Here is a 25,152-nt window from a genome sequence, read left to right as displayed (position 1 = left end):
GTTCCATGCTTCTGTGTCTCTGGATACACTTTGTTCATCAGTTTATTTTATTATATTCCACATATAAGTGAGATCATGTGGTACTTTTCTTTCTCTGACTGGCTTATTTCACTTAGCATAATACTTTCTAGTTCTCTCCATGCTGTGCCAAAGGATAAAGGTCCTTCCTGTTTACATCTGCATAGTATTTCATGGTGTAAATGTCCCACAGCTTTTTTATCCACTCATCTACTGATGGGCACTTGGGCTGTTTCCACATCTTAGCTATTGTAAATTGCACTGCTATGAACACAGAGGGGCATAAGTTCTTTGTGATTGATGTTTTGGGTTCCTTAGGATATATTCCTAGAAGTGGGATCACTGGGTCAAATGGCAGGTCAATTTTTAATCTTTTGAGGAAACTCCATATTGCTTTCCACAGTGGCTGCACCAGTCTGCATTCCCACCAGCAGTGTACTAGGGTGCCCTTTTCTCCACACCCTCGCCAGCACTTGTAGTTTGTTGATTTGTTGGTGGTCAGGCTAACCTTTTTCAATAATTAGTTTTGGTAATGTAAAAGCAGTACCTCAATCATTAATATGAAAATTCTCAGCTTTCATTTTTTAGTTATAAACATTTCTCACAATAAATTGAGCCTCTTCATTTTCTAATATTACCAGTAAAAGTCAAGTGTAATTTTATATCTAATTGTTAATGCTTAAACATTTAATGCTTATTCAGTAAACCTGATTAATTTTTAAATATTATAAATATTTAGAAATGTACCTATAGCTTAAATTGATCACTTACTTTAAAATTATTAAAGTATTCAATTTACAAAAATTTTCAAACCATGTTCTTTAGAGGTATTATTCTTCAACATACATTTCTGTCATGAACTTTTTTGTTATTTCAGGATCAGCCTTTTATTTCCTTACCTTTATAGGTATAAGTTGTAATTGTCACTTTTGGAGTTCAACTTCAAAATTTATAAGCATATTGAAACTTAAATGACTTGCCAATCTTGTTAGTAAGAGAAAATCTGTGTAAGCTGATCTCCACATGGGGGAGTCATTTATTCCTAAGTTTTACTGAAAGCCTTTGGTAATTATTGAGTGAAACCAAATAGATGAAAATACCTTTGTTTAAAATGCAGTAAATTAAAAAATACAACAAATGTATGGCAGAAAAATATATATCCATTCCACATTTGCACTATAATGCTCTTTTAAATTTAATTTTGTATCTGTCAGTGATTTGTTTTAAAATCTAGAGAGAAAAACAAGCAACCTTGGTTTCATTTTTGAAAATGGCTGAATTACCAGGAGCTGAATATTTACATTAAAATAATATTTTCATTTTAGTTTTGCTTTTACTTTTAAATTCTTGATGAAAAGCTGAAATTGTAGAACCATCAAATCTGGAGTTAAAAGGACATTTTTGGCCTAAATCTTCAGTTCTAGCTATTAGAACTGAATATTACGAGGAAGAGTCAAGGATAATTTTATATCTAATTGTCAGTGCTTAAACACTTAATGCTTATTCAGTAAACAACCTGATTAATTTTTAAATGTTAAAAATCTTTAGAAACATTGGTTTAGCTTAAATTGACCTAGCTGTTAGAACTGAAAGTAAGCTACTTGGGTGTTAAATGTTAAGAACACTTTTACAATACTAATCCTCAAGTTCATTCTGGCTGGGAGGGGAAAACACTGGTGTGGGATGGGACAGGATATCAGGGAATGGAGGAGGCATGAAGTTGAATTATAGAGGAGAAGCATTAAGTGGTCAGATAGAAGTAAGGAAGGGGAGAAGGAAGTGTTCTGGGCTTATAAGAAGGCACAGAGTTGACTGAGCATGTGTTTGGGGAACTACAGATAGATGAGAGTTGTAGATCTTAGCTTAGATTGCAAAGTAATTGAGTGGAAAAAGATGAGTTGAGGGAGGTAGAAAGGGGCCAAATTCTGAAAGACTTTAACTCACAATTAGAAATTTGGAAATTATTCTGAACTGTGGAGATGATTGAAGATGCTATAGAGTGGAGTGACATGATCGAATTTGTTTTTTAAGGAAAGTATAAACTCAGCTTGGAGTGTGAGGAATGGATTGAAATGGGGCAATACTGGAGTCAGGTCAGCTGATAGTTGTTGGGGCATTGTTCTGTGGAGCATGCATGCCTCGAGGATTGTGAGGATGGAGAAAATGAGATAGCTTCAAGGATGTAGAATTTACAGAGCTAGGTGACTGTTTGAGAAGGTGGAAACAGCCATTCAGAGATGATTGCCGTGTGGTGTGGACTGGACCCCAGAGTCCTTCTCTTCGTCACGCTCATTACCATCAGGTCTGTTTTCTGGTGATGATGATAGCTACTGCCTGTCGAGTACTTTGTAGTATTTCATGTATTTGAGATACGTTCTTTGTGCATTTCTCATTTACTACAACAGCCTTTTGAGATAGTTCCTTCTATTCGTTGAACGTGGAAACAACTTTAATATTAAAAGAACCTGACATTTATTGGGTGCTTATAATGTGTTCGGCAGTGTTCAAAGTACTTTACGTGTATTAACGTAAACAGTCCTGTGAAGTGTAGACATCCTTTCTACAGGTCAGGAAACAAGGATAAAGGGCTTGAGTAGCTTTCCTCCAGATCACATGGTTAGTGAGTGTTAGAGCGAGGATTTGAACCCATCAAGCCTGAGCTTGTAACTATGACAGTATATATTTCTTTAGAAGTTTAAACTGTCTGAGGGCCCAAAATTAGTAAGTGGTAAACCCTCAGTTTAAATCAAGGTCTCTGTGATTGTGTAACTGCTAGGCTTCTCTTTACTAAGTCAGCGAATATGAACAAAGTTGCAAATACAAATTTAGCATGTTTTCCTCCACTTTATTTTTATATGGTTAATTCCTTGTATTTTATTGCTAGTTTCACTTGATGTATTTCACACACACACACATTTAATACACATATAAGCACAAAAACAGGTTTGTGTATATTGATTATTGACTTAAAGTGGATTCATTTTTATCTTTAGAAAGGTATACTATGAGAAATCATTTTATTACTCAAAACTTTTAAAACACTTCAGGTTTGAGGTTCTTCATATTGAGTGTTTGTGTGTATTATTAGATTGGATTTAAAATTATCTTTAATATCTTCCTGTGTACAAGGAGAACATACTTTCCCTTGCATTTTAGTAAGTATATTCTAAAATTTCACCAACTCGTTGAAATGGTAACCTAAAGAATCACAATTTTCAAGGACTAAATTTTTTTTCAAGGAAACTGAAGTAATAGGACTTTTACTAGACTATCAATCTTTGTAACTAATGTAGGACCTTAAAAATAGAATATACCTGTAAAGAAAAAAATTATTGAAAAATATTACATTGAAAGAACACGCCTCTCCTTTTTCTTGTATCTGCTTATTCCTACAAAAGAAACCTGGTATTCTTTTGAGTTCTAGGTGGAGAAATTTTCAGTGAGAACTCTTACATTCCAGAGCAATAGTAATCAAGTGATCAACCCAGGAAGGAAGCTTTATTACCAAGGGATTGATATTCAAACAGTTAATTGAATTATGCCAATAATAATGCCACTGAAACTGGTAATTACTAAAAAAAAATTACTATTTTAGACAGTTTTACAAATATGACCAAGTTTATCAGTCTACTTAGAGGAGGGAAAAGGAACATTTTGTTTTCACTATTAAAAGTTGATTATTATTTATATAAATATGGTTTATTTAGATATTTTTCTAGAAATAATGAAAAATATTTTCAAGAAGAAAATAGCTTAAAAAATGTTTCAAGTTTTAACATCACCACCCCCCCTCATAAGAGACATAATTTAGGTCCAAAGCCTGAAAGGAAGTTGGAATGTTCAGGCACATTTCTGAGGGGCGATGTTATTTGTTCCACACATGCAGAAGACTAGGAGGTTATTAAAACAAAATGTTTCTGTAACTAGTCCTGTAATCTCGCTGGAACATAGCGTCGGAAGTTGTGTATCCTTAATCTTAGTGTTATTTTTCCTTTTGCAGTTATTTTTTTATTACCCATGTTGTATCAGTTATCAGGCTCAGAGGTTGAGCTAGAAAAAAGTTGCTAGGGCTTTTTGTTGTTGATCTTATCTCCATGCTGAAGCTTTCTAAGTTGAAAACTTCCTATGTGTTAATGTAACTATTTCAGTACAAGTACCAACTCAGGTTCTTGTATATAGTTAATCCTTCGAGTTATATCTATGGCATCTGGTATTATTTTATGCCCTCAAAGAATTAACAGCAGAACTCAGGTGGGAGTAAATATGCCATTTGTTGGGGATAAAAGATTCCCCCCCCCCCCCCAAATTATATCATCTCTTCTAATACCTTAGAAGAAAGTGGCATTTTAGGTTTGGTATATATTTAATGCCTGATCATGCAACTCTGTGCCAGTGTTTTGTGGACTGATTATCATCTATGCATTCACTGTTTCCTTAAGGCATATGAGATACTTGATGTAGTTATGCAGGGCATAAAGTGTGGAGGTGCGTCTCTTGGCTGCCTTCATAGGTAGTGGGAATGCAGCCAGTGTGTTTCTATAGCACAGTATGAACAGTCAAAATGTTAGTGCTTAATGATAGTGGATGTTCATAGTAATAATTGTATCATCAAGAAAACGTTAATATGTGTTACTCTGTTTGAGGATGTGCTGTTTTAGGAGGCAGAGCAACGTATTTTAGAAGCAGTGGGATTTAGATTTTTTTTCTGTTTTCTGTAGATTTTAACTGTTAAACAATTATCTTTCAACTACCTGGAAAGCTCTTATTTTACTACACTTAGGAGAATTTGTGATGGCTAGAATTTTATTATTTTACTGAGAAATAATTAAGACCAAGATCTATTCACATTTTATTATTATTTTAATAATCATGCGAGAGCATGTTTTTATTAATGTTTCTTTTTAGAGAGAGAAAAACATAGATGTGAGAGAGAAGCATTGATTGGTTGCCTGCTGTATGCATCTGACTGGGGATTGAACCTGCAATCTTTTGGTGTACAGGATGAGGCTCCAACCAACTGAGCCAGCCAGCCAGGGCTTTTTTGTTGTTGTTCACATTTAAATTAACTTAATATGGAGACTGGTATCTGAGGGAGCTGATTTTCACAAATTGATATTTAGAAACTATGAACCAGAGTTACAGAAATAAATGTGGAAAACAATATTAGATGGAGTAGAGGGGAACATATGAGCAAAGATTAGTATACTTGTGAAAGCTAATTTTTAAAAATCAAATGTATGAGGAAATAATAGGGATTAATTGATAAAAAAGAGAATGTGTACTATTCTGATAAATATGGACCACAATGGCAAATTAAATAGGTTAAGTGTATGTACTTGAGCAATTCACAAATCTTTTACTTACATGCTTCATAATTTAGTAAGGTCTTGAGCAATGACTATTGAATAGTACCTTAATATTGTAAAAGTAAAACCTCTTGGACAAAAGCTATTCTTGTTAAGGGAAGACAGCGTCTCATATAGCACCTTAAACATAGAATTAATGAAAGAATGGATCAGAAAAATTGTAGTGTTCAGTAAGCAGTTTTAGTGAGAGCATTCATAAATATCGAGATGATCATGTTGCTGATGCTGAAATCACTGCTGGTTATCACTTAGAAGTGTGTTATCATATATTATTTCTTGATTGGACCCTGAAATTTAGTTTTATGTTTCTGTTTGATTGATTGCCATACATTTCTGTCTCCCTGTAGTAACCATCTGTATGTAACTTGTAGTAACTGATTAATTTCTATATAGTGGAGAAAAGCCTTTGGGTGGGTAGGGAGTGGGGTTTAGGGGTAGAATAGATTAAATGACAGGGATGGCAGCTTTCCCTGTGCCAGATTGTATAAGGAGCCATGTGGGGTTTGGGGAGAGCTGTGAGGAATTCACTGTGACACTTCTGTAGCTCTGAGATATACGGAGAATTCATAGCCAGTAGTCATATGTAGCTTGCTGGCTCAGTGCCAGTGGTTTTGGTGGTGGTGGTGGTGGTGGGGGCTGGGCATCCAGATTAGTGCCAAATAAATAAAAATGAAGGGAGAGTCCTAAAACAGGCTTTCTCCCCTTTGTGTTTAGAGCATTCATTTCTGGGAGGTGAGAATTGTATACAACATACTGCGTTTAACTCACGAAGTTTCACTAGACGTAATTTAAAATATATAAATGATAATGATATTTCTATATATCTATAGATAGATATGCATATATCTGAGAATTCATTCTGGTCTGAGCTGAAATGCATTTTGTTACCAATGAAATTTTAAGTGACACTATTTTCTATGATGACGATGATGTATTTTAAAATAAAATGTGTGAAATAGCTTACCTTAATTCAGAATCAAATCAGCTACACTTAATTGAGCCATTTTATGAAGTTCTAAGTATATATTAAATGAATTTGTTGAATTATGCATTTGCCACATAATTTTTGAACACCTACAAAGTGGCCGTCGCTGTTCTTAGGAGCTGAGGATATATACTGGTAAACCAGACAGAACCCCTGCTTGCAGAGAGATTACATCCTATTGAAACATTTCAGTCAGTGACACCAAGAAGTAGAGACACTGAGGCCTGAACAAGCTTGTGCTTGGGGAACATTGTGAGTAAGCAAGGGGGGAATGGAAGGAAATGAGATGAGAAAGCAAGGCAGAGAGGCTAGAAAAGGAATTCGGATTTTATTCTTAGTGTCATGGGAAGTCAGTGTAGGGTTTTGAGCAAGAAAGGTATGTAATCTGAATTATATATATTTTAAAAAATCACTCTGTGGTGCGGAGAAGCAGTAGAGGCAAAATGGAAACAGGGACACCAGCACTGCAGTGATTCAGGTGAGAGATGATGACTTGGACCAGGGTGCTAAAAGTGGAGGTGGTGAGAGGGCAGATAGAGAATATTTTTTGGAAGTAGATCTTGATAGCACTTGCTGTTACAGGGTGTGAGAGAACAGTTGAGTGAATGGTAGAGTGCTGGTTTGCTGAGTTGTATGAACATTGGTGCCAAATTAATTCTAAACCTTTACCTCTTAAATGAGAAGTGATTAGATCAACATTGAGTATGTGGAATTAAAAAAAAGTCTTCACAAAAACTTTTTTTTTTTAACAGGAGGAGTATGTCCAGCTTGTTACTGAACTTCGAATGACAAGAGCCATTCAGCCTCAGATCAATGCTTTTCTACAGGGCTTTCATATGTTCATCCCACCTTCCCTCATACAGCTGTTTGATGAGTTTGAGTTGGTAAGAAGGACATCAGCTCCCTTGTTGTTACACAGCAGTATAAAACTCCAGTGGTTGTAATTCAGGAGTAATATTGGAGTGCTGTGATGCGTGGAATGATGTATAAGACACATGGTTTAATGTTCACCGTTAGAGATTTCAAAACTTACATTTGTGATTGTGCTTCTCTTAAGCTTAATAACCAGATTAGCATTTCCTTAATGGGAAATGGAGTGCATGGTGATAAACAGGAGTGGAGTGTTAGTGCCAAAGTACTGTGCATGGGAGATGCTAACGGCCAGTCTTCCCCAAAGCAAAATTCCCATTATTTCTGAATTTTTTATTTGGCCATCTGTGGTAAAGAGGAAACTGATACAAACTTCTTGTACTTCAAAAAAGAAAAAATGGTTAAGAACGTTTTTCTTGTTGTTTTGTGTTTTCTTTTTCAGCTTCTTATTTCATCATATATATAATTTTATAATTTTCCATTTTGAACCTCTGTGGAGTCCACTCTTTGCTTGCCCCCAGTCTCTAATGAATGTTTTGTTATACTTTGTTAATTTGCCTGCCTTTTACTGTGATCTAATGGGATTTCTAATTTTATATGATTTATGTCTGCATTTTTTCCTTATTTCCTTTTTCTCTTTTATTTTTGGTAATGCCATTTTCAAACTCTCTTGAGTTTCTAACTTCTTAATAAAACACAGTATTTTAAATGGAGTATAGCTTTTAAAAAGTATAATTTGGAAAAATAAATTTTAGATAAATGTAAAGTATCCTTAGGTTTTTATTCTTTTTCATAAAATTAGTTTTACCCTATGCCTTTCATTTTAATATCTGAATAAGTACAGTGGTGTATACCTTTAATTTTACATATATACCAGTATTTTCATTTTTTCACTCATAGTGTACAGTACAGAATTTGACAATTTTGAAGTACTTTGTGACTTAGTTTCATTAACTATCAGGCCCGGGTATCTAGTTGGTTAGACCATTGTCCCTGATAACTCCAAGTTTGTGGGCTCTGTCCCTTGGGTCAGGGCATATACAGGAAGGAACCAGTGAATGAATAAATAAGTGGGACAACAAATTGATCTCTCTCTCTCTCTCTCTCTGTCCCTCTGTCTCTATCTCTATCTCTTCTCCCTCCCTCCTCTTCCTCTCTAAAATTGATTAAAAAAATCGTTTTTTTGGTTCTGTTTTTAGGTTTAGGATTAATGGTTTTGTTTAGCATAGACTTGTCTAGTTTCTGCATAACCATAAAAGTTATTTTTAGCATTTAAAAATAGAGGAGTACTTATGAACTCTTAAACAGAGAATTACATTATTTCTTGGACCTGTGGTGTAAAAAACCAATAGTAACAACATAAATAATTAGCAAAAACTTTACCTTGTAATTTACTGATACTGATAAGTTCTATGAAATTTATTGGATTACCATATACATAAAGTGCATGCATCATAAATGTATAGCTTGATGAATTTTCACAAGCAGACTGCACCCATGAATACAGCACCCAGATCAAGAAATTAACATCTAGCACCCCAAATGTCCCTCTCATGTCGCCTTTCACTCTCCCCAGTCATGGGTAACCACTCTTCTAACTTATAGATTAGGTTGCCTGGTTTTGAATTTAATGTAAATGAAACCATCACCTAGAATATATCTGACTCCTTTAGCTCAGCTTTTTGTTTGTGAGAATTATACCTGTTGTTGCATGCAGTGTAATTTGTTCATTTTCATTGCTGTATGGTAGTTCATTGTGTCAGTATACTTTCTTGTCTTTTCTACTCTTGATGAACATTTGATGGATACTTTTTAGTTTCGGGCTATTTGAAATAGTGCTGCTACAAATATTCTAGTGCATGTCTTTAGGAGAAATATGCATGCGTTCTGTGTGTTCTATACCTTGGAGTGGAATTGCTGGCATATAGGCTATTATTCCATTAGAGTAGATACTAGCATCTATTCCATTAGAGTAGATACTAGCAAATAGTTTTCCAAAGTGCTATGTCAAGTTACACTCTCCCCACCAGGTATGCGAGTTCTGAGTGTTCCCATTCCTCACAGCATTTGATAATCTCCTTTTTCATTTTTACCATTTTGGTGGATCAGTAGTGGTATTTCATTGTCATTTTAATTTGCATTTCCCTAATACTTAGTGAAGTTGAGTGTGTTTGATATGTTTATTAGCCGTTTGTGTACTCGGGCTTTTAAGTATTTGTTCAAGTAATTTGTCCATTTTTCTATTGTGTTTACTGATTTGTTGGATTCTTTATATATTCTTTTTTTTTTAAAAAAATATGTCTTTATTGATTTCAGAGAGAGGAAAGGAGAGAGAGAGAGAAACATCAATGATAAGAGAGTCATTGATCAGCTGCCTAGCTTGCAACCCGGGCATGTATCTTGACTGGGAATCGAACCCCGATCGCCTGGATCCTAGGTCGATGCTCAACCGCTGAGCCACGCCCAGCCGGGCATCTTTATATATTCTTTATAGGAGTCTTTGTTAGTTATACATATTCTACTCTGGTGTCTAAGTGAATAAAAGTTTTTAGTTTTGATACAGTTCAGTTTAACCTTTTTTTTTTAAAGCATGGAGCTTTTGGTGTCCTGTTTAAGAGACTGTTTCTTATTCCAAGGTCATGAAGGTATTTTCCTGTTTTCGTCTAAAAACTTTATTCCTTTATCTTTCATGTTTAGGTCTGCTACTGATAAGTTTTTTTGTTGTTTGTTTTTTTTTTAAACAATTTTACCTTTCTTTTACTTTTATTTTTTATTTTTTTAATCCTCACCTGCAGATATTTTTTCCATTGCCTTTCAGAGAGAGTGAAAGGGAGAGAGAGAAACATCGATGTGAGAGAGACACATCGACTGTTGGCCTCCCGTACACGCCCCGACCGGGGCTGGGCATAGAACCTGCAACCCGGCTACATGCCCTTGGCCGGAATCGAACCCGAAACCCCTCAGTCTTCAGGCCCATGCTCTAACCATTGAGCAAAACTCTCTGGGGCTGCTAGTGGTAAGCTTTTCATTGTGGCTCTTATATTAGAAATTAGGTCAGGATTCCTGGTGCCTTAGACTCCGGCTTTAAAACGAAGTTGAGCCCAGCCGGGCGTGGCTCAGCGGTTGAGCATCAACGTAGGACCCAGGCGATTGGGGTTCGATTCCCGATCAGGGCACATGCCCGGGTTGCGGGCTGCAGTCGATCGATGACTCTAATCATTGATGTTTCTATCTCTCTCTCCCTCTCCTTTCCTCTCTCTGAAATCAATAAAGATATATTTTAAAAAAACCCAAAAAAACTAAGTTGAGCTGATCAGATGATGAGATTGTTTAGGAAGAGCAGTGTCAAATAGGGTAATAAAGATCTCCAATCCTCTTCATAAAGAGCCACAGCATGCGATATTCAGGAAGTGTCCCACATCCTAAGAGAATAAAGCCTGTCATTTTTACTCATAATTATTAACAGTGAGCGCATGCTTGATATTATTAAAAGCTTACTTCAGCTTAGAAGGGAAGACAGTTACACTCAGATTGTAAGAAACGTGTGAAATTCATTCTCACCCCCTTTTGACAGGTCTGTATCAGGGTCCTGCCACAAAACAGAATTTCCCCAGGTGGTTCAAATAAAGGGACTTTAACAAAGGGACTATTACAGAGGTGCAGGCAGTGTTAAGAATAAACAAGATTTGGTGAGACATCCAGAGACTAGCAACAGTGGAAAGTCTTTATCACCTCTGGAATTGAAGAGACAGGTGGAGGAATTACTGTAAGGGGCCCTGTGATGAGGAGACGTGGTTATTGGAAAGATGTGCTATAAGCAGGGAGGGAGCGGAAAAGACTCTCACCTCCAGACTTGTTCTCAGTGACGGAACCCAACCTGAAGCTGACAGACAAGAGAGCTAGTTTGCCAGGCTCAGCCTCCTAGGATGGAGAATGCATTTGTGGGCGGTGAATGGACGCTAACCAGAATGCCTTTATCTAGTAAAAGTATTTTATAGTACCATTGCAAGGAGAACAGAAACCCTAGCAGTTCTCAAACTTTTTGGTCTTAGGACCCCCTTACAACAAAAGCCTTTTTGTTTAATGTGAGTTATATTAATTTATGTTTATTTTATTTGAAATTAAAACAAGTGTAAAATATTTTATTAATTCATATAAAGATAATTCATTACCTATTAATATAAATAACATTTTAAGTATGAAAACTGCATTTTCCAGAATGAAACAAAAATAATGGGAAGACTGGTATCATTTCACATTTTTGCAAGTTTCTTTAATATCTGGCTTAATATCTGGGCATTCATATCTGCTTCTGCACATTATCTCTTGTGATATGTTGTTTGGTTGAAAAAATATGAAGAAAATCCAGCCTAAGATAAGTTGGAAAGGAGAGAATCTTGCAGCCTCCTTGACTAGATCTCAGAAGCACCTAAGTGTTCTCAGATATCACCTTATATTAACCTTCATCAACCTTCAAAGTACACTCTGTACTGTTCTGCTATATATTACCAGTAGTTGCTGTAGGAAATGTGGTTTTGAACCACATTAAATTGATGGCTCTGTAGTAACCAGTCCTGCTATTCTGGCTTGTCAGTGTTTTAGTTAAGTATAGGCTAGTTACTGCCTCATCTGACTGTGTAAACAGGCCCAACTGTGAGAAATGGACTGATTCAGAGGTGCGAACAAGCTCTTTTTCATGTTTTATTTTCTCTTGGAAAATATAATGGTAAATATTTGCCATTCTTAATTTCATTTTTTAGTTATTTGATTGCTGTTTTTTAAAATTTATCTTTACTGTTGAAAGTATTACAGATGTCCCCCTTTTTGCCCCATTGACCCCTTCTACCCTGCACCCATCCCCTGCCCCAGGCCTTCCCCACACTGTTGTCTGTGTCCATGGGTTATGCATATATGCATATAAATTCTTTGGTTAATCTCTCTCCACCCATCCCCACCTTGCCTCTGAGATTCGACAGTCTGTTCCATGCTTCTGTGTCACTCCATCTATTTTGTTCATCAGTTTATTATGTTCTTTCGATTCCACATATAAGTAAGATCATGTGATGTTTGTCTTTCTCTGCCTGGCTTATTTCGCTTAGCATAATATTCTTCAGGTCCATCCATACTGTCCCAAAGGGTACGAGATCCTTCTTCTTTAAGCTGCATAGTATTCCTTGGTGTCATAGCTTTTTTATCCACTCATCTACTGATGGGCACTTGGGCTGTTTCCAGATCTTAGCTATTGTAAATTGTGCTGCTGTGAACATAGGGAGCATAAGTTCTTTGCAATTGGTGTTTCAGGATTCTTAGGATATATTCGTAGACGTGGAATCACTGGGTCAAAAGGCAGCTCCATTTTTAATTTTTTGAGGAACCTCCGTACTGTTTTCCATAGTGGCTGCACCAGTCTGCATCCCCACCAGCAGTGTAGCAGGGTTCCCCTTTCTCCACACCCTCGCTAGCATGTGCCATTTGTTGATTTGTTGATTCTGACAGGTGTGAAGTGATACCTAATTGTGGTTGATGATTAGCAATGTTGAACATTTTTCATGTCTCTTGGCCATCTGTATGTCCTCTTTGGAAAAGTGTCTATTGAGGTCCTTTGCCCATTTCTTAATTGGGTTGTTTGTCTTCCTCTTGTTGAGTTGTATGAGTTCTTTGTACACTTTGGAAATTAGCCCCTTATCGCATGTATCCTTAGCAAATATGTTTTCCGTTACTGTGGGGTTCCTTTGTATTTTGAGGCTGATTTCTTTTGCTGTGCAGAAGCTTTTTAGTTTGATGTAGAAAAATATGGAATGCTTCATGAGTTTTTGTGCCCTCCTTGCGCAGAGGCCATGCTAATCTTCTCTGTATCGTTCCAATTTTAGTATATGTGCTGCAGAAGCAAGCACTTGATTGCCATTTTGTTTATTTGATGATCTTCCTGGGAAAAAGGAGACTACCAAAAGTCATTAGGGAAATTACATTTTTTTCCCTCACCTTGGGGAAAGTTGATATTTAAGATCTGAATTATTCTAGAATAGTTCTTCAAAGGCTTGAATCTGTGTGTTTTTTTAATATAACTATTTTTTTTATTACCTTCTTTTTCCTAATGATTAGGGTTTCTTGATGATTTTTTTTCTTTGCTTAACCCAGGATTTATTCAGGTGTTTGTTATTTTCATATTGAGAGCATGGTCTCTTTACAGAATTTAACGAGTTCATAAAATAAAAATAAACATAAAGTATTGTCTCTTCGTATGTTTTAATTAAATCGTATCAATGTAGAGACATCTGCACATCTCACAGTGTTTGAGATTATCAGTATCAAGGGTCTCTCCCATGTAGTACTTGTTTTATTGATGACACGCAGACACTGTCAGAAAAAAAATCAGTTTTACATGGAATCAGTTTCTAATTAAGGTAAATTTACTCTTTAAATGTAATAGGTTTGGTTTTTTCCTCCAAAGAAGAATAATGAAGTATTTTTCTTCTTCCCCAAAGGAACTACTGCTTTCTGGCATGCCAGAAATTGATGTGAGTGATTGGATAAAAAATACAGAATACACAAGTGGCTATGAAAGACAAGATCCAGTTATTCAGGTAAAATTTCTCTGGAGCTTAGAATGAAGTTACGTTTTGCCATTTAATTTTGTAAGCTTTTCAGCACTACTGGATGAAAACCTACATTAATTAATGAAGTCAAGTTTTCCCCTAAATTCTTCTCATGGGAATCGCATATGAAAGCTTTGTATGAAATCATTTTTGATAAATGAGTTTCTTAAAATATGCCTTATGAATGCTGCCCCTTTTTTTGGTATTAAGTCTGTGATTGCTCTGAAACATCAACTGAATTTGTTTTGTTGTTGTTAGTGGTTCTGGGAAGTTGTGGAAGATATTACTCCAGAGGAGAGAGTTCTTCTGCTGCAGTTTGTTACTGGCAGGTAAGAAGTGTTTTATGATAATGTGGAAATAATTTAATGTATTCCATTTCTAATGGCTTAGAGATAAACAACCAAAGTGAATTATTACTCTCAATTGTCAGTATCTTATCTCCCTTTCCACTTTTTTTTTTAATATTAAACAAACATTTATTTAGGCATTTAAAATGAAACATATATAGTAGTGTTCAATAAATGTTTATTTAATGTATAAAAAATTAAACTGTGTTCCAGCCAGGACTATCAGTGTGTATGGGTATTTTATAATTTGGTAATTTTTCTGCCGATTGGTCAGTGGTAGTAGCCAGATTTTTAATATTTGGGTGTTGCTGGACCACACACACACACACACACCCCCCACATATAATACCCATACACAGCAATTTTTCTGCAGTTCTTATCAGACTTGAAATTCTCAGAATTCCTGTCCTAAAAAATAATTTGTGAAACCACACTTCTTTGAAAAGTCTGCTTTTGCAACCAATGAAATATCAGAGATTAGAAAATGTCTTTTAAGTTATATTTCTGAAAGGAATGGAATGGACAGAAGCAGCTATCAAAGAAAAACAAAGCAGGTTTCGGTTCAAGGAAGGCAGGGAACACAGGAGCTAGTGTAAAGAACTTGGGGCTGAGCCACAAGAGACAGCCACAGATCTTATGAAGCCACACATCTCATTTCAGTACCCAAGCAATGGAATTTTTATTTTTATTTATTATTATTATTTTTAATATATCTTTATTGATTTCAGAGAGAGGAAAGGAGAGGGAGAAAAAGAGATAGAAACATCAATGATGAGAGAGTCATTGATCGAGCCCACAACCCCGACCGGGAATTGAACCCTGATCGCCTGGATCCTAGGTTGATGCTCAACCGCTGAGCCACGCCCGGCCGGGCCAGAATTTTTAAATTAAAGTGCAGGCTTGATCCCCAGCCTGGTTGGGATGTGTGCAGGAGGCAGCTAATTGATATGTCTCTCTCACATCAATGTTTTTCTCTCTCTCTCTCTCCCTCTCCCCACACCTTCCACTCTCTCTGAGAAGCAATGGAAGAAATACCTTTCGGTGAAGATTAACAAAAACCCATCTCTTAATCTCAGTCACTGAAGATAATCACTAAGCATTGTGGTTATTCTTCCAGATTGTTTCTTGCATATATAAATTTTTGCTTTTTAAAAACATTGTCCCTGTTTTATAACACTTGAATTTTGCAATATATCATTAAAAATTATTCCATTTATGGGTTTAATTTTTTAAATGGCTGCCTGCTCTATAATTTATGGACCTCCTTTAATCCATACTATCCTTTATTGCTAAATTTTCCCATTTATGAATAACGCTGAAGAAATAAGGAATTTTTGTGCTACATACTTGGTGGGCCAATATCCTAGATTATTTATATAGGATAAATTCTTACACGAGAATTTTTTGAATAGAAAAGTATATGCATTTTTACAGCCTTTGGACATAATTGCTCATTGATCCTTCAGAACAATATCAGTTTTCACATCAGCAGGGAACGAGAGGGCCTATTCCTTTTATTCTATCAATACAAGATGTAATCATTTTTATTTTCATGTAAGTTCTTATTTATGTAATATTTTTGGATGGTGTGAATTGCCTGTATTTATTTTCTGTGCATTATTCTGGCATTTTCAGAAATTCAGTTTAAAATGTTCTTTATATATTAGGGACATATATAAAGAACTTTTTCTAGTTTATCACTTGCCTTTTAACTTTATTAAGTTAAATAGAGATTTTCATGTAATTTAAATTACAGATTTAATTTATAAAATTTATAAAATAGAAGTTTTAAATTATGTTGCAAGTTGATTATCAGTACTTTATGGTTTTTATAGATCCTTTCCTGTGTTCAAAATTTTATATATGTTTATCTACATTTTTTTCTGTAACTTTTTACAGGGTCTGTTTTTACATTCCAATTTTAAACAGACTGAACTTACTTTGGTTTATTGTGTGAGGTAGTGCTCTTTTATTATTTTTCTAAATGGTTTATATCCAAACACCATTTGATGCATTATTATATTCCCCCCTCCCTCACCCTGTGATTTGGTCAGTGTGTCTTTAAATTAAAACGCAGAAAAAAATTACTCAAGTTCTTTGATACTAAAAATGTCCTTAAAATTGCTGCTCTGATAGAATTAAAAATCACTTGGATTAGTAATACACGGTTCCCCTCTTGCATCAATAGTGTAGTCATTGTTAGCAATGCTGAAAAGAGCTGCACGGCTTATTATTGAACTGGGCATGTGAATCCTTTAAACTGAGGCAAAGGATGTGGGTAAAGAGTAGGAGCTAAGGAATCTGAAGGGAAGCAGCACAGAACTAAGCTTTACCTTCATGTTGAAGATCCATCTTTCAGCACTTAATCTAGATAGAGTCCTTGTTTTGAATTCAAACAGTAAGTCTTAAGTTCTTTTAAATTTTAACTTTCCTTTTACATTAGACCCCCAGTTGTTAGTATAGGTATAGTATTTGCCATTCTAAACCTAAAGTATGCATTTTTTTCTTTAGTACTTTTTTCAAAATTCTGGTTATGCATTGGTTTATATTTAGATACCGAAATGTCTTTCTCCATGTCCCTAGTATAATTTAGTGCGATCTAACTGAAAAAGTTAAATGCGTTCAATTACAATTTCAGTATAAAGAGTATTTTTTAAGTATTTTTATGGTGGTAATAGTATTTTCTTGGTCTGTAAGACTGTCTTTAAATGTCTTACTCTTTTGTTTTATTGTCCCTTAATAGTAATGAAAGTCAGCCTTGATTTCTCTGTGTATGAAATAGGAGTACAGTCAACTTTCAACCACCTCAGATTGAAAATTCTTGGAGGAAAGTTATGTTGTTGCTGATGTGTACTCAGTAATGAGGCCTTGTATGGATACTGGCTGTGTCTGTACTGAAGATGTACAGACTTGTTTTCTTGGCATTATTCCCTAAACAATACAGTATAACAACTATTTATATAACATTTACATTGGGTTAGGTATGTGGGAGGATACCTGTAGATTACAGCAAATACTGCATCAATTTAAATAAGGGACTTTAGCATTAATGGATTTTGGTATCATCCAGGGGCTTCTGTAACCAATTCCCTATGGATAACAAGGGGCAATTGTATCATTTTTATTAACTGTAATTTTACTTTGTATAACCCAGGTTTCATAATATTCACCTAGACTATGTAGTTTTCTCATGCATGCTTAAAGTGTGATGAGCCATGATCTTAGCATAAGGTCACTGTTATTCAGGTGTGGAGCCCAGTCATATTTGTTTGTAGTTTAGAAGAGGAGTAAGTTTTCATAGTTTGTTTGTGAATATCAGTTTACAGAATAATTTCAATTCAGATACTAAAGTTGGGAATTCTTTGGTCTTTTTAAAGCTAACTTTTCAAAATTTAGTTATATGAAGACATTAGACTGATGATGCTGATACTGAAATACTGAGTTATAATTTGTGTAAGAATCAGTGTCGAGCTCTGCTGGTGTGGCTCAGTAGGTTGTCAACCATGCACCAAGAGGTCACCGGTTTGATTTCGGATTAGGGCACATGCTTGGGTTGAGGGCTCGATCCCCAGTAGGAGGCCTACAGGAAGCAGCCGAGATCAGTGTTCCTTGTACACCAATGTTTCTATCTCTCTCTTTCCCTTTCCCTTTCTCTCAAATTAATAAAAACATATTAAAAAAAAAAAAGCATTAGTGTAACAAGGCTCATTTTCTCATCTTGCCCTGGTAAAGTGGTGGTATACTTGTTTGTACATTTTGCCTCTAGCCCTGGCTCACTTGGCTCAGTGGTTAGAGCCTTGGCCTGAGGACTGAAGGGTCCCAGGTTTGATCCCAGCCAAGGGCAGCCAGTCAGCATGTCTCTCTCATGTTGATGTTTCCCTCTCTGTCTCTGTCTCTCTCCTTCCCTCGTGCCCTCCTGCCCTCCACTCTCTCTGAGAAGCAAGGGAGAAAATATCCTCGAGTGAGGATTAAAAAAATAATAAATTCTGCCTCTGTAGGAAATTGAGAACAGCTTGGTTTTTTATCCCTTTTTATTTTTGGTTGCATTTGTTAATTTTTTAGGCAAAGTTTAATATGCATAGATTAACTAATGTTGGATTTTATTTCCATTGACAGACATATTCAGGTCTTCTTTAGATATTCTTTTGCCCTAAGTAGGAATTGCTCATGTATTCCCATTTTATTAGTAACATTCAGGCATACTTTTAATATTCACTTAGACCTCTAAGGTAAGCTCAGGCATTTCATCAAGAAAATATTTAATAGCAATCAAACTGCTTCCCAGCTAGGGAAAGAAAACTGCTGTTTTTAGAGATTCACATGGAGTGGATTGCTAATTTTCCCCCCTGTGAATATATACATATCCATGATTTCAGATAGAAAATTTGGTAACACTTTCAACAGCTTTGATAGTGTGTGCTAAAAAATACATATTACCATTTTTAAGTGTACAGTTCTGTGACATTAAGTACATTTACATTGTGCAACCATCACCACCATCCATCTCCCAAACATTTGTTTCTCAGTTGAAACTCTACCCATTAAACACTAACTGTCCATTCCCACTCCCCCAGCCTCTGACAACCACCATTCTCCTGTCTATCTCTGTGAATTTGGCTCTTCTAGAGGTACCTCATGTAACCATACATTGGAACCATACATTGTTTGTCTTTTTGCTATTGGTTTATTTCACTTACCATAATGTCCTCAAGGTACATCTGTATCGTAGCAAATATCAGAAGGCTAAATAATATTTCATTGTGTATATATTCCACATTTTGCTTATCTTTTCACCCATGGATGGTCACTTGGGTTGCTTCCACCTTTTTGGCTCTCGTGAGTGATGCTGCTGTGAACATGGATGTTCAAATATCTCTTTGATTCTCTGCTTTCAGTTCTTTTGGATATATACTGTAATTCTGTTTCATTTTTTTGAGAAACTGCCAGACTCTCTTCCACAGTAGCTGTACCGTTTTACATTCCCTCTAACAATGCATAAGGTTCCAATTTCTGCATGTCCTTTCCAGTACTTGTTCTATTCTTTATTATTATTTTTTTGGTGGGGGTTGGTGTTTTTTGTTTTATGCTTTATTAATAGTCATCCTAATGTATATGACGTGGTTATCTCATTGTGGTTTCGATTTGCATTTGCCTAATGACAAGTGATTGATTGAGCATCTTTTCATCTGCTTATAGGCCATTTGTGCATCTTCTTTGGAGAAATGTCTATTCAAGTCCTTTCCCTATTTTGTTTTTCGTTGCTGTTGAGTTGGAGTTCTGTATATTTTTTGGATACCAATTCCTTATGACTTATGATTTGAAAATATTTTCACCCATTTTGTGTTACTGTTTCACTCTGTTCCTGGTATCATTTGGCGTATAAGATTTTACTTTTGATGAAGTCCAACTTATCTGTTTGTCTCTTGTTGCCTATGCTTTCTGTTGTCATATCCAAGAAATTATTACTAAATCCAGTGTCATGAAGCTTTCCTTTTATATTTTCTTATAAGAATTCTGTAATTTTATCTTTGAAGTTTAGGTCTTGGATTCATTTCGAGTTAATTTTTATAAATTTTTGTAAGGGCCCAACTTCATTTTTTCTGTGGAGGATATCCAGTTTTCCCAGTACAGTTTGTTGAAAAGTCTGACCTTTCCCCATTGAATGTTCTTAGCACACTCACTGAAAATCATTTGGCCGTATATGTGAGGGTTTATTTTAGGGTTCCCTGTTGTATTCCATTGCTTTATATTGTCTGTCTTTATGCCAGTGCCATACTGTTTTGATTATTGTAGCTTTGTAGTTTAAGTTTTGAAATCAGGAACTGTGAGCCCTCTGACCTGTTCTTTCTCAAGGTGGTTTTGGTTATTCAGGTTTTAACAGCTTTTTTTAAATGAACTGAATTATGCTTTATACTATGAATTATGTTAGAAAATACTTTTAATATTAGACAGTCTACTGCCTTTGAGTATGCATTGGTACCTGTTCGTTAAATCATCATTCTAATTTATCCAAAAAGGACTACAGCATCTCATTTTAATGACAACAAAATTTATTCCAGGATCAGTTTGTTTAATCATGATATACAAAGGCTAATTTGAAATACTAATTTTCTTTCAAATGTAAACAGTAGAATTTCAGAAGTTGTAATCACATCCTCTAAAGCTATTTACCCAAGATTATTTTCTGGTGGTGTTTATGTATTGTGTTAGCTTTCCTGTGGTTTTATTATGTTAGGTGACATTAAAAAAAAATCTGATATTGTGATCCCTGGAAAAAGAAATGTAAAGAATTTTCTAATTTTTCCACTGTGAAAGACAAAAAATCCTCTCGACCCTAGATACTTTTCAAACAGGGAAATTATTTGGATTACATGTAAGAGCCTCTGTTGCTTTAATTAGTCAAGCAAATATTTATTTATTCAGCAGATATTTAATGAATGTCTATTAGATGCCAGTCATTTTGCTAAACCCTAGGGATACAAATAAATACAAATAACATACTTGGGCCCTCAAATCAGTCCCAGTTTAGTAGGGATACACATGAAAGAAAATAATTGTACATGCAGCATGCTAAATGCAATAGTAGAGCTATGTGCCAATTGAAAGCAGAGTATAACTTAGAAATGTGGAGGGGAGTCTCCATGGAAGCTGGCTAATGGCCACAGGGTGACTTTTAGTAATAAGTTGGAGTGTTGCATATTCAAAAGTGTTATTTTGTGAGTGACCTAGAGTTGACTATATTCTTACCCTAACTTAGAATTTGAAATATATCTATAACAAAGATTTTTCTTTCATGATTACAATTTATTAAGATATGAACTGTTAGTTCCAGGGTCCCACATGGTGGATTTGCTAATATCATGGGTGGAAGTGGATTGCAAAACTTTACAATCGCTGCTGTGCCATATACTCCCAATCTTTTGCCGACTTCAAGCACATGGTATGTTAATTTTTTAAATTTAAATGCATTTTGAATTTTTGATTAATTTTGAATGATCAAAAGTTGCTAACTATTGCTACAAGGAGAGGAAAACCTCAACAGTGATCTCGGTCAGCATTTTGGAATCGTTGATAAATAAATAGCTACATAGTTCCTTGCTTCCCATTTTTTTGGTAAGGAATATGTTTGAGGAAACTACCTATAATTTAATTGAATATAGTTCAACTGTCACTAAAGTTAAATTGTCATAGTATCACTAAGTTACACCGTCATTTCAAACTAAATTGCTCTTGCTTATTTATTTTTGGCTGAAAGGAAATTACTTTCTTCTACATTTGCAGGCTAAAGAAAACTGCAATGCAGCAGGGTTTTTTGTTGTTGTTTCTTCTGTTTTTACTTTTTAAATACTACTTCAGGGTTTTCCAATTTGAATGCAAATTTGAGAGGGTGGTTTTATGTTAATTTTCGTAGTTTTCACTGCTAGACAAAACAGTCAGAAATTTCATCGATTTCCTTAATGGTGGTATATTTTTCTTTTAAAGCATCAACATGCTCAAGTTACCTGAATACCCAAGTAAAGAAATACTCAAGGACAGACTTCTTGTGGCGCTACATTGCGGCAGCTATGGTTACACTATGGCCTAGTGAAGTCTGGGAAGCTCATCTGATGCACAGTTCAGAGTGGCAGCAGTAATTTAGGAAACTGTCAACAGAAAAGCAGCCTAAACACAGCCCATAGGCAGGGCCTATGTTTAAATTTCATCAAGGATCAGGTTTTCTCCCCCGCCCTCTTTTCCCTTTTATGTTTTTTCCGTTTGTGATACACTTAGAAAATATAAAATCACAGTAATCTTCATTTTATAGAATGCTAATTGAAAGTAGTAGAAACTGTCCTTATTGATATTTCTTTAGTCTTATCCAAGATTGTGTTAAGGCAAAATCTTGTTCTACATTCCATCTCTGCTCTGTAACTGTCTTGTCGGAGGATGTGTTCTCTTTACTTTTTTGTATATTAAAATATATTAGGACATCCAACCTGGTATGTTCTATTGCATGTAAGGTGCCATTTATATTTTGGAAAACTATTGTATAGAATGGATTGAGATTGTGTATAAAGCCACAAATATGTATTTTCCCATATTGAATCTATATTGCAATGATGTTTTTTAGCTTTTTAATATTTTACTATATATGTAAAGTTCCAACTGATGTGACTAACAAACAGCTGATGAAATGGTATCTAATTTATATATTAAAGCTCACACTATATTGTATGACTTATTTGCATTTTTCAATGGTCAGTTTTCCATATCTATTGTGGTCTCAAAGTTTTTCTCATGCCTTACTTTATATCTTAGGTAAAACTAAAATAAAATATTTTATCATATTTTTTATTTTATCAGTGAGTTCTGATGATACATTTAAAGAAGTAATTGGATGTGGCAGATTATAATTAAATAGGTAATTTTTTCTTAAATTTGCTTTTTATGATTAAAATGTTGAGTTCTAGTAAAATATGCCTAATACAGAGCGTTAGTTTTTAAATTTTAGAGTGATCTAATCAGTTTTTAGTTTGAAAAGACACACTTGAGACACAGCATATGTTTTCCAGGGAAGTAGGAACATGAACATATTTAGAAATGCTAATGGAGGAGTTTGTAATGTTTAGGACCTTGCATCTGGAAACTAAAAGTAGACTATCCAAAGGCATATCCATGGGTATGCATATCTGTGCATGTTTTCTCCTATGAGCAGCTGGTATATTTGCCACTGACAAATATAGACAATATATGTGTCAATACAGACAAATATATATTGTGTGTATATGTACATAGACATATACATTGAAAGCTTTGCTAAGTATAAAGCTTCTCTGACGTGTTTTTTGGGCCTCTTTTGTTATTGTGTGTTGTTTTTTTTAATACTAAAACATCTCAACAGATGACATTAAAAACTAGGAATTCTTTAAAAATTACCATTAGCTCTAAAATTAAGAGTCATATGCTTTATTTATAATAAATGAAGCTGATAATTTTTAAATTTTGGTTTTGGTCATTGACTTCTGTCTTTTCAAATAAGTAACTGACTTTAATATTACACTGCTTATAATTTTCATGTTTACAAACAATTTCTATTTTTTTGTTTTATGCTACAAACTTTTTCTTTTTTATTCAATTTATTGGGGTGACACTGGTTAACCAAAATTATACAAGTTTCATGTGCATAATTCATTGTATACTGTATGTGTGTTCACCACCCCGTCAAGTCCCTTTACCCTCCATAGCTGCCTCCACCCCCCCCAGCTGTCACCACACTGTCATCCTTGTCCATGTGTTTTTTTCTTTTTTCTCAATCCCTCCACTTTCCTCCACTCAGCCACACCCCTCCTGACAGCTGTCAGCCTGCTCTCTATCCATGAGTCTGTCTCCAAATTTCTGTTTATAATTATGCAATCCATTGGTTTTGTCGGATTGGTCATTTTGCAAGTATTTATGTACAAGAGATAATAAAACATTAAAAATCTCATGATATTTTATCCATGAATATGACTTTTATATATAAATCTGGCAATTCAGGGTTTATTCTTTTACGTTGTCTTTATTTTTTAAACTATGAGAATGTAGTTAATATGAAAAGGTTTTACGTGGATTAAAAATACTTTTTAAAAAATATATAGATTTCAGAGAGAGGAAAGGAGAAGGGGAGAGAGAGACAGAAGCATCAATGATGAGAGAGTCATTGATCAGCTGCGTCCTGCACGCCCCCAACTGGGGATTGAGCCCGCAACCCGGGCATGTGCCCTGACCTGGAATCGAACTGCGATTGCCTGGATCCTAGGCTGATGCTCAAGCGCTGAGCCACGCCCAGCCGGGCAAAAGTACTCTTTAAACTAGAGGCAGCAAGTCTTTTTAATTTATTCCACAATTTCTTCTGCAAGTAGATGGATATGTTGAATGGAAGATAGCATAGAACAATGAGAGATTTTCTTTCCCTTCGGGTAACAGAAGATTACACTAATAGGAAAATGACTTAAGTATTAAAACATGGTAATTCCATATAAGGAGGAAAACAGAAACACAGCATTCTAAAGCAATAAAAATATAAGTCAAGGGAGCGTATTGTAGGAAGCTGATTAATGAAAACCTCTGGGCGAGAGTTGATTAAGTCATTCAAACAGATTGAGTGGATAGTGACCACACACTTAATAAAATCCATCTTCTAGTTCATCAAACAACAAAATGTAATCTAAGGAACTCCCAGCTTTAAAACAGTGTGTCGAATACAGCCTATTGCCATGTGGCGGGGAAGGGGGTGATGAAAGTTTTAAAGCGTGGGTCACAAGTTGGAGGTCCAGCAGATGATTCCCGGCTGGAGGAGGTAATCGAGAGGTCTCAACTGCCAGTTGACCTTAGAATTGAACCTGGGCAATCAGAGGCTCCTCACCCCCCCATCCTTGGAATGCATGTTCTACCCACCGTTCGCACAGTGGGAACCCTTTTCTTGGACACAGCCTTGAGACAGCAGCGTGTTCAGGCCATCTGTAAGGTATGTGTGCCTGGGCGCAGTTAAGGCATCTGTATAAACTTTTAGAATTTGGCAGGTGAGTGCAAACGTCTACTTGTCTTGCCCTGGGCAGGTAGCTCAGTTGGTTTGAGCATTGGCCCGATATGCCAGGGTTGTGGGTTTGATCTCTGGTCAGGGCACATACAAGAAGGAACCAATGATGCATAAGTGGAACGAAATGATGTTTCTCTCTCTCTCAAAATCATTACATAAAATTAAAAAAAAAAGATCTACTCGTCTTGCAGCTGCCCAAGACAAGTCTCAAAACTGCCACCTGCCAATCTGGAGTGGTCTGCTCTTCTGTCTCTTCTTGCCCTTTGTGTACGTGAGCTAGTTGCAGATTTTACCGGGGAAGCTTCCAAGGTTGTGTACCAGCGTTCCCACTCACACATGTGTTTTGTTAGTCATGCCAGTTCTAAAATTTTAATGAGTTGTCAACACTTCAAAAAATCTGGAGATTTCATGC

General features: G+C 35.6%; 1 protein-coding gene across 4 annotated transcripts in view; it reads left to right on the top strand.

The window, feature by feature from the left end:
• Positions 1–23,658, top strand: part of HACE1 (HECT domain and ankyrin repeat containing E3 ubiquitin protein ligase 1) — an 87,391-nt gene extending 63,733 nt beyond the window's left edge. For 2 of the 4 annotated variants that reach the window (XM_081140247.1, XM_081140249.1), the window contains exons 20-24: positions 7,122–7,253; positions 13,725–13,823; positions 14,094–14,164; positions 21,009–21,122; positions 21,665–23,658. In XM_081140247.1, the coding sequence (XP_080996373.1) occupies positions 7,122–7,253; positions 13,725–13,823; positions 14,094–14,164; positions 21,009–21,122; positions 21,665–21,767 (519 nt within the window). In that variant the 3' untranslated portion in view covers positions 21,768–23,658. Of the gene's footprint in view, positions 1–7,121; positions 7,254–13,724; positions 13,824–14,093; positions 14,165–20,994; positions 21,123–21,664 lie in introns of all 4 variants that reach the window. The other 2 variants (XM_081140246.1, XM_081140248.1) reach the window with 1 other exon arrangement.
• The last annotated feature ends 1,494 nt before the right edge of the window (positions 23,659–25,152 follow it).

This window comes from Miniopterus schreibersii (assembly GCF_964146895.1).
Source record: "Miniopterus schreibersii genome assembly, chromosome: 6".
NCBI classification, from domain to species: domain Eukaryota; kingdom Metazoa; phylum Chordata; class Mammalia; order Chiroptera; family Miniopteridae; genus Miniopterus; species Miniopterus schreibersii.
The sequence above is the reverse complement of the archived record's forward strand: the minus strand, read 5'-3'. Positions and strand labels throughout refer to the sequence as shown.